Source organism: Calypte anna, chromosome 2 (genome assembly GCF_003957555.1).
Source record: "Calypte anna isolate BGI_N300 chromosome 2, bCalAnn1_v1.p, whole genome shotgun sequence".
In the NCBI taxonomy this organism is placed as follows: Eukaryota; Metazoa; Chordata; class Aves; order Apodiformes; family Trochilidae; genus Calypte; species Calypte anna.
Window position 1 is genome coordinate 52,658,451 of NC_044245.1, and position 17,639 is coordinate 52,676,089.

At 42.2% G+C, this 17,639-nt stretch overlaps 2 protein-coding genes across 3 annotated transcripts in view; both read left to right on the forward strand.

Moving 5' to 3' along the window:
* The first annotated feature begins 4,847 nt into the window (after positions 1–4,847).
* On the forward strand, positions 4,848–12,016 carry TMPPE (transmembrane protein with metallophosphoesterase domain). Its single transcript, XM_030445214.1, has 2 exons — positions 4,848–5,012; positions 8,047–12,016. The coding sequence occupies exon 2, from the start codon at positions 8,136–8,138 to the stop codon at positions 9,450–9,452; it is 1,317 nt and encodes a 438-aa protein (XP_030301074.1). The 5' UTR covers positions 4,848–5,012; positions 8,047–8,135; the 3' UTR covers positions 9,453–12,016.
* The window catches only part of GLB1 (galactosidase beta 1), a 61,469-nt gene continuing 48,703 nt past the window's right edge, over positions 4,874–17,639 (forward strand). Inside the window, exons 1-2 of one of the 2 annotated variants that reach the window (XM_030445211.1) lie at positions 4,874–5,012; positions 16,807–16,976. In XM_030445211.1, coding sequence (XP_030301071.1) covers positions 4,944–5,012; positions 16,807–16,976 — 239 coding nt within the window. In that variant the 5' untranslated portion in view covers positions 4,874–4,943. The remainder of the gene's footprint in view (positions 5,013–16,806; positions 16,977–17,639) is intronic. The other variant, XM_030445212.1, reaches the window with a different exon arrangement.

Consider the following 17,639-nt stretch of genomic DNA (forward strand, 5'->3'; position numbering starts at 1 on the left):
AGCCAAGGGATAACTAGGCTTCTTTGTTAGTAATATAAGAGTGTTAAATTCAGATTGACATTCCCTTAACAGTCTGTATTTTAAACAGGGGTCAATCAATGGTTTCAACCCTTTCTGTACTTCCAATTTTATGAGATACCGCTTCTTCATTACGCGAAAAGTTCCAGATTTTAAATCTATCTTAACAAGTGTTCCATTCTTTGCTCTACTTGGTTCTTCTGAAGCCCAAGCCAGAGGAATCACCACATCTATTACTGTGTTCGTAATGTCATCTCCAGGTTCCCTAAGCAGAAGGTGCCTCTTCTAGCAAATCTGTGCCTTTCACGCCACCTCCTGGGGAATATGTAACTGCGCAGAATTCTCAGAATAGGTTACTTGAGCATTCAATTTTCTCAACAAATCACGTCCTAATATTGGCAGGGGAGATTCTGGCACACACAGACATTAATGAGTTAATTTCTTATTTCCATGTATGCACTCCATCGGTTTCAGGAATGGCATTAAAACTCGCTTTTCTTGTTGCCCCACCAATCAGTACTGTAATTTTACTTAAAGGTCTCTTACAACTAATAACTACTGAGTGTGTGGCTCCAGTGGCTAATAAAAACCACTATAGTTTCATCCCCCAGCCTAACTGAGGCCAGAGGATCAGCTGAAGAACTATTAATAATTTCCTCTTGTCCCCTTCAGTCTGAGTCAGTTTCCTCCAACATCACCAAATCCACATCAGTTTCTGAATTTTCCTGTTGCCTCTCTTTCTTACTTCTATTTGGGGCACTCATTGCCCCTCTTCCCAGCAAAGTGCACACTGATTTAATCCTAATGATGCTCAGTCTCAGGGATTCCTCATGGACAATGATCTTACATGTCTCACTCTGTCCTGGACTGATTTTTACTCACCCATGTCTCTCATTATTACTCTCTGTCATAGCAGCAGCTATAGCAGCAGGACATAGCAGACAGGTATGATGGAAAAAAAGAGAAGATAAAATAGAAGAGGATGAAGGAAAAGGAGAGAGAGAATATGAGAAGTTAGAGAGACAGAAAGATCATGCATTTCACTACCACGGGATTACTATTAAAAACAAGAATCCGCACAATAACAGAGCAATATTTTATCTCAAAAACTTTCTTTTGTTAGGGGATTCCCTCCAAATTCATCCCCATGTTTCAGGATGCATCCTAATGGGGTATAAGCAGTAGACTGTTTTTCTTCCCTTACCGTTAATTACCCTTAATTGCAAGAGTATCTCAATTCAAGCATTGCACCTTTGTGTCCCTTTCTGGTGATAAGATGGAGGAGCCAATGGAGGCCTGGACCAGCAGGTCGGTGCGCTCTGGAGTCCACTCCAGTCTCTCCTCCCCTTTGAACATGGCAAGATGAACAGGGCAAGGCTGTCAGTGCAGTTCCATCTGGGTTGCCAAAGCTGTTGTCCTAAATGTGGGGTTTAATTGCCTGCTGTGCACTAAGCCAATCAAACACACAGAGACAAGATCTCATTTTATTCCAACTCTGCACAAGGTTGGGTGCCAGGTGATAATTCCACAAAGCTAGCACTTCAACGTCTCTTACACCAATTGTTAGTGAAAGTGAATCTAATAATTATAAATACTCTGACACTACTGACTCTGATCCAGAGAATTAACCATTTGATGAGGATCAGTGTATGCAGATTACAGCAGTTTGAATTTTTCTCTCTTTTTTTTTGAGCTAAAAAAGGAAAAACAAGCATAAAACAGCAAAGAAACAACCACAAATAGTGACAAGCTTGAATACACTGAAAAAAGGACCTTTTAAAATGGCAAAAGGACATAGTTGATTACCAATCATTGGAACAATCCTTTCCCTGCTAAAGAAACAGAACAGGCTTAATATAATCAAACATTGTTAGGACAAAGACAAATAATGATTCGTACTGTGCTGCTTTAAGCTAGGACACACCCCTTGAGGTGCTTACGCAGTTTCCTTATGTAGATAGCATGAAACATCTCCCATAATAGCAACATCTTGCTCTTCTGTGTAATTTTACAACCTAGCTTTAAACCAAGCTCTCTTGACTGGAACAGCTCTGAAACTGCTAACAAGCGTAGCAATTTCTTGCAAAGCTATTTTCCACAAAAAGAGTAGAAGAACCATAGTGACCTCTTGCTCCTGATGGCCTTATCAACTGTCCCAGTTGCAGAAGTAAGAACTCCAACACAGTTTAATGCCCAGTTCTCAGTGTCTCCCCCAGTCTCAGGAATCCCAAGAAGTTGATGCAGCAACAAGAAGTAGCAAGGTCATAATCAAGCAACTAAGCAGATACGGTCTTTGCACTATAGGGTTAGGGCTATATAGTGAATCTGTTGCACAATTCTCTAATAAGATAAAAGAACAAACACAGTTACAACAATACCTCATAGGCAAAAGGGAAAGCAGACTTCTCAATATCCTGAAAAAGATATGTCTACATTAAAAAAGTAGACACTGTTAAAAGAGAGGATATTTCAAAATGTACAAGAAAACTATTACAAGTGAGGTTGCTTGCTTGCTTGCTTACAGGTCTGTTGCCTATAATATTCTATGTATTTAACCTGTACGTTTAATTTGAAGATTGAGGGCCAGTTACTGGAAAACTGTGGTCTGTGTTTTCCTGCCAAAACCACACTATTTATTGTATCTGCAATCTGTATCTGTAAGACTCTTGCAGCTAATGAATTACACATTACTTTAGAGCTCTTGGAAGAGTGTATTTCTGCATTTAGCAAATCTAGTAAGTAAAACTGGTATTCCTTAATGCTAACCATGAATTTGGAAAGTTTTAGGCTGGTAGCTGTCTAGCTAAATCAGTTCAGCTTATGGTAGCTCAGGATGAATACCTGTGGAGTAAGTGGACGGATGGTAGTAACCCAGTTTTCAGGTAGTATAAAAGCTCCCATAATTTTAAGTCGTTGTACACAGAGCTTTTAAATAGGAGTTATGTGTTTGATAGACTAAAGCACACCTAAAGACCTTGCAAGGAAGGGAATGTTAGCAGATGTTTCAGCTTTATGATTTTTAAAAATGAGCAATAGCATTTTAATTTAAGTATTTTCAGTTGTTATTTGCAGTTACTGTCTCTTCCAGGCTGAAAATCTATTGCTAGATGCAGATATGAACATTAAAATAGCTGGCTTTGGTATTAGCAATGACCTTACAGACTTTTGTGCAGCCCACCACATTCTGCTCCAGAGTTCTTTCAAAGAAAAACAAAATTATGGCCTTTCTACATGTCCACACTGTGAAAACCTCCTCAAATGTGACCTGGTGCTAAACCCATCAACAAGAGGCACTCTAGAGGTAGTGGCACAAATAAGGTGCATCAGAAAGCTTTACATTATATTCTGCAATCTGTCTTTTAGCTTGTCACGTTCCTGGAGTGGAACAATAAAAAAGGCCATAGCCTTTAACACCTCGGGTTGCCATATACCCATGCGATGCTCCCTGGAGTTACTTAAAAACTTCACAACCCACTAAAGGTTATAAAGCAGGGATGTTTATTAAAGAGCAGGCTGCAAGGGGGATCTGTCCTCCTAACTTGCACACTGCAGCTAAATGCAGGCAACTATTTATTACACAAAGTTATACATGTATTACAGAAACATGCATATGCATACAAGAAGTGATTCTGCCCCCGTACTCAGCGCTGGTGAGGCCACACCTCGAGTACTGTGTCCAGTTCTGGGCCCCTCAGTTTAGGAAGGAGATTAAGGTCCTGGAGCAGGTCCAAAGGAGGGCAACCAGGCTGGTGAAGGGACTCGAGCACAGACCCTATGAGGAGAGGCTGAGAGAGCTGGGGCTGTTCAGCCTGGAGAAGAGGAGGCTCAGGGGAGACCTCATCACTCTCTACAACTCCCTGAAAGGAGGGTGTAGCCAGGTGGGGGTTGGTCTCTTTTCCCAGACGACTTTCAACAAGACAAGAGGGCACGGTCTTAAGTTGTGCCAGGGAAAGTTTAGGTTGGATATTAGAAAGAATTTCTTTACAGAGGGGGTGATCAGGCATTGGAATGGGCTGCCCAGGGAAGTAGTGGATTCTCCATCCCTGGAGATATTTAAAAAGAGACTGGATGTGGCACTCAGTGCCATGGTCTAGCAACCACAACGGTGGTTCAAGGGTTGGACTTGATGATCTCTGAGGTCTCTTCCAACCCAGCCAATTCTATGATTCTAAGTGAGGTTATTCAAATCAGCTGTTAACATAAATTTCCACCCATGCGCACTGTGGGCAGGGGTCTTTTGGAGGAAGGCTCCGAGTCTTCTTCAGGGTGTCCTTGTTTTTCACCTCTGCTGAGCTGGCAGGGCTCCAGACAACATCACTGCTTGTCCCTGGTTCTTTTCTGTGAAGTAAACCTTGCGGACAATGTAACTCCGGCTTAATGCTTACCTAGACAAAGTTAGTTCCTCTTACCTGTGACAAAGATAAACAAGTTCTCTCACTACGCCCGGTTTTCTACATTTTAACCCGTTATTTTCTAAATCTTAATCATTACCAGTCCCGAGGCACTTCGCAGGGCAGCCAGTTAAAGGCGCAGTGTTGTCACTCAGTCGCCTGCAAGCTTCTGCTGACACTTCGGCTTTTTAACCCGTCAGCCAGGGGAATTACAGGGAGAGCGTGAAGGAGTGATAGTACCTCCAGCCTGGGCCCGATGGGGTGCGGGGAGGCGGTGAGAAGCGAAGGCAAGCACGGGCAGGGAGGGCCCTGAAAGCACAACGCCAGCACCGCTTCTGCCTGTGATAAGCGAAGATGCCCTTGCCGCCACACGCGGTTTCTCGGAGGGGCGGAGCAGGGCGGGACCTGGCCCGTCCCGGCTGGTCCCGGCTGGTCCCGGCGGGGCGGGGCAGTCAGCTGACGCCGCTGTCTCTTTGACCGGCGGGCTGAGGGAGCGCCCGTGCTGCAGCCGCTTCCTGCCAGCTGCCGCTCGTCATGCTGCTGCTTCTACTGCTGCGGCTCCTGCTCCCGCTGGCCGGCCTGGCAGCGATCCCCCGGGTTCAGGTGCGTCCCCTCGCCTGCCCTTTCCCTCAAGGGCACCCCCTCCGCAGCCCCCGCTTGTCGGAGCAGCCCCGAGCTCTGAGAGGCCCTGAGGTCCGCTGGGCGGGCTCCCGGCTGTCAGGGGCACTCATCCTCCTCTCCCTCCCCCCGCCTCCGCGGGAGGCAGTTAACTTCGGTCCGTTTTCAGTCCATTAGCGACCCGTGGTTCAGGGGCGGTGTTGCGGAGGGCGCAGGTGCTGGGCCTGTGGCTGCGCCGAGGTGGGGAGCAGGCGGTGCAGGTGTGGCGGCGGGTGGGGGGCTAGGGGCCGGTTCCTTCTCCTCAGCAGGCCTGGCTGCCCCCGGCCGCCGCGCTGGGCCCGGGCCCGAGGTGTTTGGCGTTGAGGAGGGGCTGGCGGTGCCTGCCTGCTCTTCTTTCGCCTTCCCCGGGCGGTGAGCGCTGTGTTGACCCCCTCCCCAGTCCCCACACACCCCTGCCTTCTGGAGGTGCGGGCTGAAACGGGGCTGCCCGCTGTGCTCCTTCCACCGGTCAGGCTCCGCTCTGTGAAGTTTTTTATTATGAGGCCTCTTTAAGCAGCTCACGGTGAAGGAGATCTTTAAGCAGCTCATGGAGAAGGAGAGGGGTGGAGGAGGGTTAGGGGGGGACAGGCGGCGGAAATCGAGCGGCAGTTACCTGGCGCCGAGACTTCATTAGCGGATCCCATGGGAAAACTTGCTCTTCCTGTGGGGAGTGTGTGTGTGTGTGTTTCTTTCTGAGGCGAGGGAGAGGAGCTTTTCCCGTTCTGCCCAGGTTCGGCACCGACTCTCTTGTTGCTGCTTTGCCCGGGTGTCACGCAGCACCAGGGCCCGAGGCAAATCCTCGGTCTTTCCCAGTTGGTGTGGGAGCCGTGCCTCGTCGCTTAATGCCTGGAGTTTGAAGCAGAGCCTCGGTATTATCTTGGGAGATGTCGCTAATTAAATGGTGCAGGGATGGATAAAGCTGTGTGAAAAGTAGCGCAGCCTCACGGGAGACATTTAGTTACTAAAGGGGGGCAGGATGACAGTAAGTATGATCTCTGAGGTGTGGGGTTAAGGCTGAGGCTTGAAAACATCTGAAGGTGGTGGGTAAGAAGGGTGATGAAGTGATATCAAATTATAACTATTGAAGAGGTTGATTCGGTCGTTAGATTAAAGCAGATAAAATAAAAGTATCTGGTGAGTTCCAGGAATTTATTGCTACATGAGGCTGTAGAAGCAGGCAGTATGCAAGAGATTCCTGAAAAGGATTAGCCAAATTAAAGTACAGCAGGTTCATAAGCAACATCCAAAAATAGCTGGGCAGGGATTTACTTTCTGGCATCCCTGATGTAACAGCTTTGTTTGCTGGAGGAGTATGAAGGAAGCCGGTCACAGACAGTGACGCTGGGGTCACCTTATTTCTTTAAACAGCATTCCTTATTGTCGTTGTCCAGACAGAATATGGCCTGGTGTCAGGGGGAACTGTGGACTCAAACCAGAAAGGCATTTCTTACACTCTTACCATCCTAACTTTGTTTATTTTCTGTGGAGGCATGTGTGTAAAATAGCACTATTTTTTAAGAATAGTGTTGTAACAGCTGAAAGGGCTTGAGGAACTGAGGCTGGGATGCACGATTTCTCTATCAGCCCACAGCTTCCTGACCAAGCAATAAGGGCAGAAGTATTCTTAAATCTGAGGTCTAATCCTCAATCTATAGCAGGGCCCTATCATCACAGAGGTGCTCATGTTCTTTGAAATTAGCTTTAGAAAGTATATGTTGCAGATAAGCGACGTGGTAAACTCGGGTTTGTAGTCTTCTGGGCTCAGGCTTACTGTAAAGCCCTACAAAGCTGCTTTCATGCCTAGTTCTGACATATTTCTGGCTTTGAGGATTGCTTACTTTTTTTCTAATTAAGCGTGGACTCAGAGATAGGAAGTGTTTTGAAAACCAGACAGTGACATGCACTTAAAGTAAGGTAGTTTGTTATCTCAGACTTGGTCTATATTGTATGTTACCAAAGATCATCTGAACTTTTTTTTAGCTATGGTTAAAATGAAACAGATTTATCTTAAGTAGAAGTATGCAAATGGGGCACTAAGAAATCTGAGGAAAATACAGAACAAAAGAGGGAATTCCAGTACGATTCAAGCATAACTGGTGCTTGCTTCCTTATTTTCAGTCTTGGAGCAGAGATAAGTATTAGACTTGGTGCTTCCTCTACTTCTCCAGGTGCTCAGTGTGTGATGTTTTAATCCCTTTTCAACTGAATTGTACCCTGGTAGACCAGGATATGCTGAAGTAGCTGTAGAGTTTTGGGAACTGCACATATAATGGAAGTGAGTAGCAAAACATTATGTGGATTTCATTAGTTCTACTGATTTTGAGGGCTTTGGGGAAGTCTATTCACAACTTGAGGCAAGGATATCTGCCAGTACATCCCTCTGCAGTTTCTGGCACCACAGATGGATCTACTAGCTATTCCAATGAGGGTTTCACTGCTGCTATATAGTTCATGTTAGTAAAACCTCTTGTATTTAGTAGAATGATGTAGGGAAATTGAAATGCTTTTAAAATGGAGCCACCTGCTTGGAACGAACAAAAAACATGTGCTGTGTTAACATAAGCAGCTTAGTAACATAACATGTCCAGAGTTTACAAATACTATCATTGTTTGCAAGTACTATAATACTTGGTTCCAGCATTCGTTGTATCACTGTTGTGATCTATTGCCATCTAATTAAGGAAGAGTCAACGAGGAAATGGCATATGAAAAAAAAAGGGGGGAGGGGGGGTAGGGAATGGGGAAGGAATCATTGAGGAAGGGAGCCAGGAAGCTTGTAAGTAGACTGCCAAAATCCAATGTTTTCAGTTGTCTGATTTTAGTCCACATCAAGAGATGTCCCCTCTGCCTTCATGGTAGTGATTCTGCATGACCCAGTGTTCTGAGTAGGATATACAGAGTAACAGTCTTTTACTGCAGTCTGGGAAAAAGGGAATATGTGTAATATTTTAAAACGGCTGATACTGGTTCCTGGTTGCAGGCTTCGTTGACCCAAGGCATCCCTTCATAACCACACTATTGCCTACTGGAGACTTCTGCAGAACAGAAGGGAACAGTCAGGAAGCAAAGATGATCTCCTTCAAGCAACTGCCTCTAGAAGCAAAGGCTGCAGTAGCTGCAGGAGTGGTTTTCTTCTCCATGATGCTATCGCGGAGTTACCTGGCAGAGCAACTCGAGCTCAGGACTCGGCGTTGGCTTCTAAGGCTGCAGATGGCACTCTTTGCTAATGCACTCATGTTGATAGGATCTCTTCATGTTTGGAGAAGCACAGTCACCACGTTCTCCAGGTCTTCAGCTGCCAGCTCCTTCTTTTTCACGCCATGGAAAATAGCTGTGTTCATGTTTCTAGCTTTGGCTCATTCAAGCTTCTTTACGTTGCTGTTTCTTGTTGCAGAAGAGCCCTATTTCTTTTCTTTAGCTGCCTATACTTGCCTGGGGGCCTATATCATTCTTATATTCTTTCTCTTCACTCTAGGCTCTGTAGAGCAGGCTTACAAGTTCTTTGCTGGGAGAGGAGCTAAGGCAGGTACTGGAAACAAGAACAGAACAGCAATGAAACCAGTTTTGGCAGTCGCGCTGACTGTTGTGCTGACTGTCGTTGGGCTGTTAAATGCTTCCCAGCCTCCTACTGTGAAGTCAGTGGAGATTCCAGTTCACAAGTTGCCCTCAGCTATGAATAATCTGAGAGTGGTGCTGCTTTCAGATATCCACCTGGGGCCCACGGTTGGGAAGACCAAGCTTGCCATGATTGTGAGAATGGTTAAGGCTTTGAAACCAGATATCACTGTGATTGTGGGGGACCTGACTGACTCAGAGGCAGCAATCATACGACCTGCTGTTGAGCCTCTTGGAGAACTTAACTCCCCTTTGGGGACTTACTTTGTTACAGGGAACCATGAGTACTACACATCAGATGTTAGCAACTGGTTTGAGCTGTTAAAATCCTTTAACATTCAGCCACTTCACAATGAGAATGTGAAGATTATTTCACCAGGGAGCACGGATGACTGGTTCTGCCTGGCTGGTGTTGATGATATTGAGGCAGATGTACTGCGCTACTCAGGGCACGGTATGGATTTAAAAAAAGCACTTACAGGTTGTAGCAGTGACCATGCAATAGTGCTGTTAGCTCATCAGCCTATTGCTGCAAAGTGGGCCCTTCAGGAGAGACCAGACATAAATTTAATTCTCTCTGGCCACACTCATGGAGGGCAGATGTTCCCGCTACATGCTGGAGCTTACTTTCTGAATCCCTTCTTTGTTGGCTTGTACAAAGTTGGGCAGAACACATTTGTTTATGTCAGTCCAGGGACGATGTACTTTGGAATACCCATGAGGCTGGGCAGCAGAGCTGAAATAACAGAGATAATTCTACGTTCTCCTTGAGGAGTTTTCCATTTGACAGACTTCTGTCATCTTTTTTGGTCAGTATTATTGGCTCTTCTGCTCTGAAAGCAAATCCTTATTCGAGGAAGCCTATGTTAGGGTGGACTCCAGCAGGTTCTGTTAAGTTTGATGAAAAAACCCCACTAAATGTATCTTAGGCCTCTGTAGCAAATCACGGGGGCATGTTAAAATACCGAGCAAATTAATTCTTTGGGTTCATTATTACTGAGATTCTGAATTTAAAGATAACACAGATTTCATGGAGATAATGCGTGTTGTGTGCATGTTCAGTTTTATCTGTGTCTAAGCAGCTATTTCATGTTCCACTGTTCATTATCCACTGAGCAGCTGCCTTATCATATCTCAGACAGGTGAAATTCTTATGTATTATAGTGAAATCACTTGTAAATGTTTTCCGGAAGAGACTACAGTGTCCTGCTGAGTATGTAAACAGTAGAAGCCTTCTGCTAGAAATGTTGCAGGAAAGGAATAGTTGTTTGGTTTTGGTTTTTTGTTTTTTTTTTTTCCACTGAGACTGGATATCTTTATCCTGCTATCTTCTCTGCAGTGTGCACGAGGACATTTTTTGCCAGTTAAAAAGCTGAGGAGACTGAGATACCAAAGGGTGAAAGTAGCTATTTTTCTGCAAGCGTTTTCACCAGAATAACTGGGCATCTAGTAATTACTTACTGAAAATAGCTCTAACAAAAGCAAATGAAAAAGAAAACTTGTAATTATTTTAACTTCTCTTGCTGTCTGAGCATACAGTACCTGCTGATGTAAAGCACAAAATCCAAAGTTGAAATACTCAGTCTCTTATCTTGATGCTATGTTTGTTTGCTTGTGTTATGAGGGGTTATTTTGATGTTTATGCTTGATTTATCTTCTGTGATTTTTCACTTACTAGAATAAGAAGATGCTATTTGAAAACAATGCAGATAGGTTAATTCTTAATTTTTATTTCAAGTTTTAAAGTAAATGGTGTCCTTTTTAAGAAGACGAAACTCTGCAGCAGGTGACTTTCCTCAGTAGCATTTGCAGATCTATGGCCTGGTTTTATGACAGGCACGTGACAGGGTACTTGCTGCAGGATGAGGGATGGAGAATTTTTCTCTGCCTTTCTTAGAAGGGCTTAACACAGGTTAATATAATTTTGGGAATTTTGATACATTAGAAAATATTAATCCATTCTTGCATCCATATCTTTGTGTTCATCTAAGAAAGCCAGGATGTAAATTAACGTGGGTATATTGTCCAGGCCAATGAAAGAATTTACTTCTGTACATCTGCTCTTCTCCTCTTCCACCTCAGTGTTGCTGTATGAAATATAAAGAATGAATATAAAGTATGAATTCTGCCTCTGAGCCTGAGGTCTCCAGCTGTAGTCAGAGGGTCTCCCTTGCTCTGCCTTTCCTCCTCTCTGGGAGACCTGTGTAGCACAGGGCAAAAGAGATTGCTGCTTACACAGGAGGCTGAGGGTGGCATGACCAGAACTATAATGTTCAGTCTTTTCCTGTCTTCCTTTATGACCCTCGATCAGCCACACCTGTGTTTTATTCTGCAGCTCCTGATCTTGTTTTGCAGGAGGGGTGTGGAGATGTGCTTGAAAGGCTTTGAAAAGTTAGAGATTTCTGTTAGTGAAATTTTGAAGTTTCCCTTTATTCCCTTTCTTCAGCACAAACCCATCCCAGGCAGTTCTTAACTGCTAAGCTGTTTTTTTGTATCCTATTCCTCTGTACAAACATCTTGCATTTTTACTCATAGGAATATTGAGAAATACTATAAATGTGTCATGTGCACTGGAAGGTTGGTGGTAGAGCTGGAAATGTCAGTTCCCCTTTTAGTCTGAAAACCAAACACCTGACCAGCCAGTCTCTTCACTTGCCAGACTGGGTCATTTCTATTTCCCAGCACCTATAATTTTGTAAACTTTTTTCTTGTCTGCAATAGTATGTACTTATGCATCCTAAAGTTTCCATGTATCACTGCCCACTGCTTGCCTGGGGTCCATCTGAGGTTCTTCCCATTGGTAGCCCAGTGTCATATGGTCTTGCGTAGAGAGAATCTTGACAGCCTTCATAGCCTCTGTTTAGATATCAGTTTGACTTCAGCTAAAAGCTGTGTTATGGGTTTAGTAGGGCAGAGTATTCCCTCTAGGCCAGTGGACCAGAAGAAGGGCAGCTTTTCATTTATTACCCTGAGGGTTACTACTGTGTTAAGACTAGTTGTTGAGTAAGTTTCCATGTTTCCTTACTGGGAGAGTTTTGTGGAACTTGTTTTAAATAGTGTTAGTTTCCCAATGTGTTGCTAGTTTTCCCTCCCCCCTCCTTTCTATTCTCATTCCATCTAAATGTGTGCTGAAACCTATCTTGAGTGATCCTTCCATCCCAGGGGTTCAGATAACTTCTTGATTAATTTGTATGTGCCCCGCTTTGTGTGAACTTTTAGGAACAGCTACAAGCCTTTTAGGAGTGGTCATATTATAATTTCATGAATTTTTTGTTCTCCTGATGTAATTTAATTCTTGGTATGTTTTTTTGGTGTTGTTTTTTTTTAATTATTTCTAACTCCCTCCTTCTGAAAGCTAGTTTACTTGATGATTAGTTATCACTTAAAAGGTTTTCTTTCTGTGCCAAAAAAACTTCAAAGCCTTTTCCTATCTTGCTTTTTGAAAAAGTGTGAATGGAAAGTATCTTAGATCAACTTCCTTTTTGATAGTAAGGGAAATTAACCTTTTCTGAAATACCTCTGAGACAACAATCCCTAATTGTCCTTCAAGGCTTTTTCTATATTTTTTCCAATTTGATTTGTATGTGTGTGATTTAGACCTGTGTTCAGTATTCCAGAGGAAAAAAAAAATTTGCTGTGCTGCTTGTTTTGGTTTTTGGTTTTTTTTAAAATATTTTTTCTGTGTTTTTTGTGTATGGAATGTATTTGATCTGAATAACTTAACTAAATGAATATATACTTCTTCCTATTTAAAAGGCCAGTTCACTGTCAGAATAATACCAGAGTAGAATAGTACCACTTTGTCAAAGTTATATTTATTACATTATATAATCAGTATAGAGTGGATTTGAAGATATGTAAATTGTGATATAAGAAATGCTTCAAATGCTGGGATTTAATAAAACTTTATTTGCTTATCAAGAAGGATGTCTCTAATGACCTCTTTTTTTTACCATTATTTATTGTAGTAGTAAATGCTGACTAATTTTAATGCACTCATTATAATTTACCAACAAAAAAGCTACTGACAATAAATTGGACTAGTTTTTGAAAAATCTTACACCCAGATTGCTAGGTCTGGTTGAAAGTGGAACAGGTAAGGCCACTTAAATTTGCCTGATGCCTCCTAGGGGGAACTACTGCAGACTGGAGACATGAAGATACCCTTCTGATGTAGTTTAACTGTTACTCAGGAATAGATTAAAAGGTTAAGCAGTGGTTAAACAAACAGACAAACAAAGCCTTTACTTTTACAATCTTCATAACTTCATTTGTCAAATACTTTCTACATATTTGTGTTACATGTTCAGTTGTATTCTTGATTTTGCTGAATCTTCATTAACTTCCACAAGTACTTGGGAAATAGGGAGATGCTAAAAATCTTCCCAGGTGGAGTGTTTCATTGAGGATTTTTATCCACATTTGTTTGCTTTTCAAAAAGAAGAAAGCCTGTTCTGTAAATTTGGACTCTTAATAGATTCTAGCCACTAAAGTTTTGTGTACTGAAGCTATGAAACTTTTTTCATGTGTTAATAGACAAACCGATTCTAAAACGTTGAAAGAGCATTAAGTTTGCTAAAATAACTTTTCTTGATTTGAGAAAAGGCAGAGTCTTTAATTCTTCCCTTTTCTCTGCCATAAGTGTGTTCTCAGCCTACGGGATGGAACATTAGACAATTGCCTTTAAGGGTCTGAATTTTGAGGTGGGCAGTATGGGATGTGAATGAACTGGCAGCCTGAACAGCATGCAGTTAGTTTTATATCTCTTGAGTTTGCTTCCTTGAAGACCCACTACCTCATCTTCTAGGGAGATGCAGGGAATTCACTCCTGCTGTATATTCATGGCTGTAAGCATACAGTATTAACAGAGCCAGACATAAATTCGTGATGAGAGCTGTTTTGTTTTCATTGCAGGCTCTGGTCTCCAAGCAATTGGTAGAATCATGCACTGACAATAAGAGAATATTGAGTAATTGATCATGAAGGGAAGGCTGTTTAGCATGGGCAATGAATGAGGTGAATCAGGGGAAGTACTCTGGAAGCTTTCTCCCTCTCCTCATCCCCGTAATAATCCTCTATCAGGAAGTGTATGTGTAAGGAAAGTGATTTACAGTTATGGACACAGCTTTAAAAGCACGGCATTTAAATGGTAAACAGATCAACAGTCACTTTCATAATTAATCTTTTTATTGTTTTAAGAAATACTTGTTTCTCTGCTAGAGGTGTCTGTTCCCTGAGAGTGGGGCTACATAAATGGCTGATTCAGTGTTCAGCATCTCACAGCAATTATCAACCATAAATACAGCAGATGTCTTTTCCATAGGCTTCTTGATGTAGTTAGGCTAAGAGAGGGAGCTAAAGTCATTACTCAGAGGGAAACAGCAGCAATTTATTTTGACTCTCCTTGTTTATTTCCAGGGATAATAACTTTCCCCCCCCCCAATGCTTCTCTCAATTTTAAAAAAAAATTATTTATTTAGGTTAATATTGCAGAGTTGTATTGCTGCACCTGCATTCTGAATTTCATTTAGTCAGGATGGTTTTGAAGCACCTGGTTCTGCACTGTTACTGCAGCTTGGCACAGTTCCTGTGAGTAAAAAAAATGTGAAGAATATGAAAGATCCAGTTGGTGCTTGTTAGGGTGAATGGTTTCCTTAGGGGTGGGTTGCACACAGTCCAATTCTATCCTAGTGCAGCATGCCAAGGAATCAAGGTGAAGGTTATAAATTACATATCACCATAATGCCACTTAGGCTTGAAGTGAAAGGAAAGTAAGCAGATGTGAGAGATTCCTGTGCTGCATCTTCTGCACAGTATTTTACTTTATGTTTAACAGCCTGGAGTTACTACAATAAAATTTCCCAGGGATGATACCAACCTTTGAGTTACTCTTGGGTTGTATTTCTTGGCTTTGTGAGGGCCTGATTTTATAGACATCTAGCACATCCACATCTTTGTTTAGTCAATATTTATTTCAACTTTAATCAACTCTTTCTTAAGTAGTGTTAAGAATGGGTTAAGAACAAAGATCCCACATTTTTTGTGGAATCAGGGTTTAAATAGCTTCCCCTATGCAATACTTTGCAGTTCTTGTTTCCTTGCCAGTTCAGAGCTATATCTTACATTTGTTGTTATACATCCACCACACAGACCATTTCACTTGTTTACTTCTGTTAGCATGTTTTAGATTGCTATGTGCATTTAAGACATTTTACACAATTTTGTTTGGCTTTCTGTGAAGAAATGCCTTTGCCACACTTGCAGCACACTGTACTCTTCCTCCTCCTTGGAGTTTGTAGTTTTCAAATGTTTGTAGAGTGCTATCTTTGTTGCTCTGTTTAGCACCAGTCTATGAATAAGCATGTTTATTCAGCAATTTTGTCCTCTAGTTTTCCTGAGAGTATGGTTTTTCTTTGTACTCTCACTCTTTTGGGCTGTGACAGGTTGCACAGGCTCCCTTTTTCCTGTCATGTTGCCATACAAAGATGTATGGTCTTGTTTGGTAGTTGTGTCCAGCTGTTGGCCAGGAGTCTCAGTACTTGCAGCTTTATGGTTAAACATGCTTGCTGCATTTCAGTCCTTCTGTTCCTTTCTTTTTACTCTACCTGTAGCTGTACGCACTACTGTAACAAAATTGTTCATCAGTTAACAGAAAAAAGTGGTTTTGTGGGAAGGTTCTTCAAAGCTGTGTGGTCTGTTGGTCCCTACATAACCTTTGAGCAAATTGCCTTAGATGGTGGATGGCTTCAACATGGTTGAGTGGGGGTCACCTGGGGTTGTATGGTGGTTTACAGCTCTCTTGCCTTTCTAATTTCATTGCTTTTGTTTCATGTAATCAGTTTCCTAATTGCTAAGCCCCAGTCTCAGTATGGGACAGACCTGTATCTTTTCAAGAACAAAGCCAGTGTCATTCAACAGCTTTTAATTTACTCTGTTGAAAGGTGAGTTTTGTTTGGACTAGTATAGCATCCAATGAATCATGAAGTTTTGTTTGTTTCATTTCTGACTTACTTTCTATGAGGGGCAGAGAAAGAACTTAATAAATTTGCTGACTCGTAATTCTTGTTCACACAGCCCTTAAATCTTTCATTGAAGGGATTTTTTAAAATGTCCTCAGTAACAAATCTGATAAAATGCAAGGGCAAAGTCCACAGAACACGGAGACAACCAACTATTCTGTTGTTTGCGGAGGACAAAAGTTCTTCTGATGTATCAAGGAAGCCAAAGATACAAGGGTGGTGTAAAATGTGAGATGTTAACATTTGGGTTTTTTTGTTTAAAAAAAAAATAAAATTCTTGAAGGCATAGAACCAGGCACTTAAAAAAGAGGTCTTATGCTTTTTTTTTTGTTTTTAGACCAAGCAAAAGTAGTACTGCTGTTGTTCGTAGTAGTTTTAAATCTTACTAAAATCATTGGCTTTCATGAAGAGTGATTCAGTGAACTTGAAGTTAAGGTATTTTTCTTGTGGGTGTGCATACCTGGAAAAGTATCAAAAAGTGAATTTCTCTGAAAACAATTAATTTTTAGTGAGTTTTATAAATGTATTGAGTCCACCAGACTGCTTCATCAGTTTCATACTTACCAGAAACCAAGCTTTCAAATGTGTATGTATCAGTGCCCTGCTGCCTTTACAATGTAGTATTTGTTCCTCAGAAGGTCCCAGCAGGCTTTTGCTTCTGGACTTGTGCGTGACATTAAGCTGTAATTAGGGCTGTGTTTTTCAGCTGTCTAGTAAGTTGAAATAGAGTGAACTGTTGGCATGCACCAAATCTAGTTAATTCCTCATTGTTTGATGCAAGCAACCACAAAAAGTACCAGTGTAGGAAGGTGGATGGTACTGGATACTTGTTGAAAGTGTTGAATGCATGTGGCATATTTTGGTCTATCCTGTAATTCCTGAATGGCTGGCAGATGTATTGTCGTCCTTTGACAGGTTAGGCTCAGGTGGGGTCATTGCAGGTAGTGTGGAGCTTTTCACCATCAGTTACTTCAATACCATTGTACCTTCTTTTGTGGACAACTGACAGGTTTTGTATAGACTGTTCACAATATCTTTCATGGCAGAGAAATATATTGTGATTTCTATTGTTTTGCTGTTTGGTTTGTTTTCTTTCTTGTATGCAGAATATATACCAGAGGAGTTTTGGGATTGATTATGACCGGGACTGCTTTGTCAAGGATGGGAGACCTTTCCGCTACATCTCAGGGAGCATCCACTACTCACGGGTGCCTCGGTATTACTGGAGAGACCGCTTGTTGAAGATGAGGATGGCAGGACTTGATGCCATTCAAACGTAAGTACCTGCTGATTTTCAAGGTGATTTGTAGTCCCAGGAGATGTCACAGAAGTAGTTAAATGAAATGCTACCAATGGTTTATCAATTTATAGGTAGGGAAGCTCTGGAGGACTGAAAGGTGGGACAGGGTGATCACTAACAGCATGGACTGGGGCAGCTGGGTAGCTTATAGCTAGCAATCCACTTCCCTACTGACAGGCAACACCTCTTGCTTCACAAACCTGAGTGCAAATCTGACCTGAAATAAGTTGTTGGAATGTGAACTTTGGCATCTATGAAACAGTTGTATGTGCTCTGCGTTTGGCATTGTAATACCTGGTCAATACAGCCTGGGTTGTAATGCTTTAAATGCTTGAAAATATTGGCAAAGGCGGCAGTAGTATTTAAAGCTGTTTCACCAAGAATACTCAAATTTAGAAAAATGGTTGGGAAGTAGGTGTACTTAAAGAAGAAAAAAGACAGTTTATAACAGCTTTCAATTGTGTCTAACAAACCTTTAGTCCATCCTTCTTGTCTTTCCTGCTTGGTTGTGTACTTAGTACAACAAATGAGGCACAGATAAAAAAAATCCCCTTACTCTTACTTTTGTAGAAGCTTCCTCAACAAGGGAAGAAATGTGGTAGAAAGGTGTATGGCACAGTCTCGTCAAGCAGTGGCTGT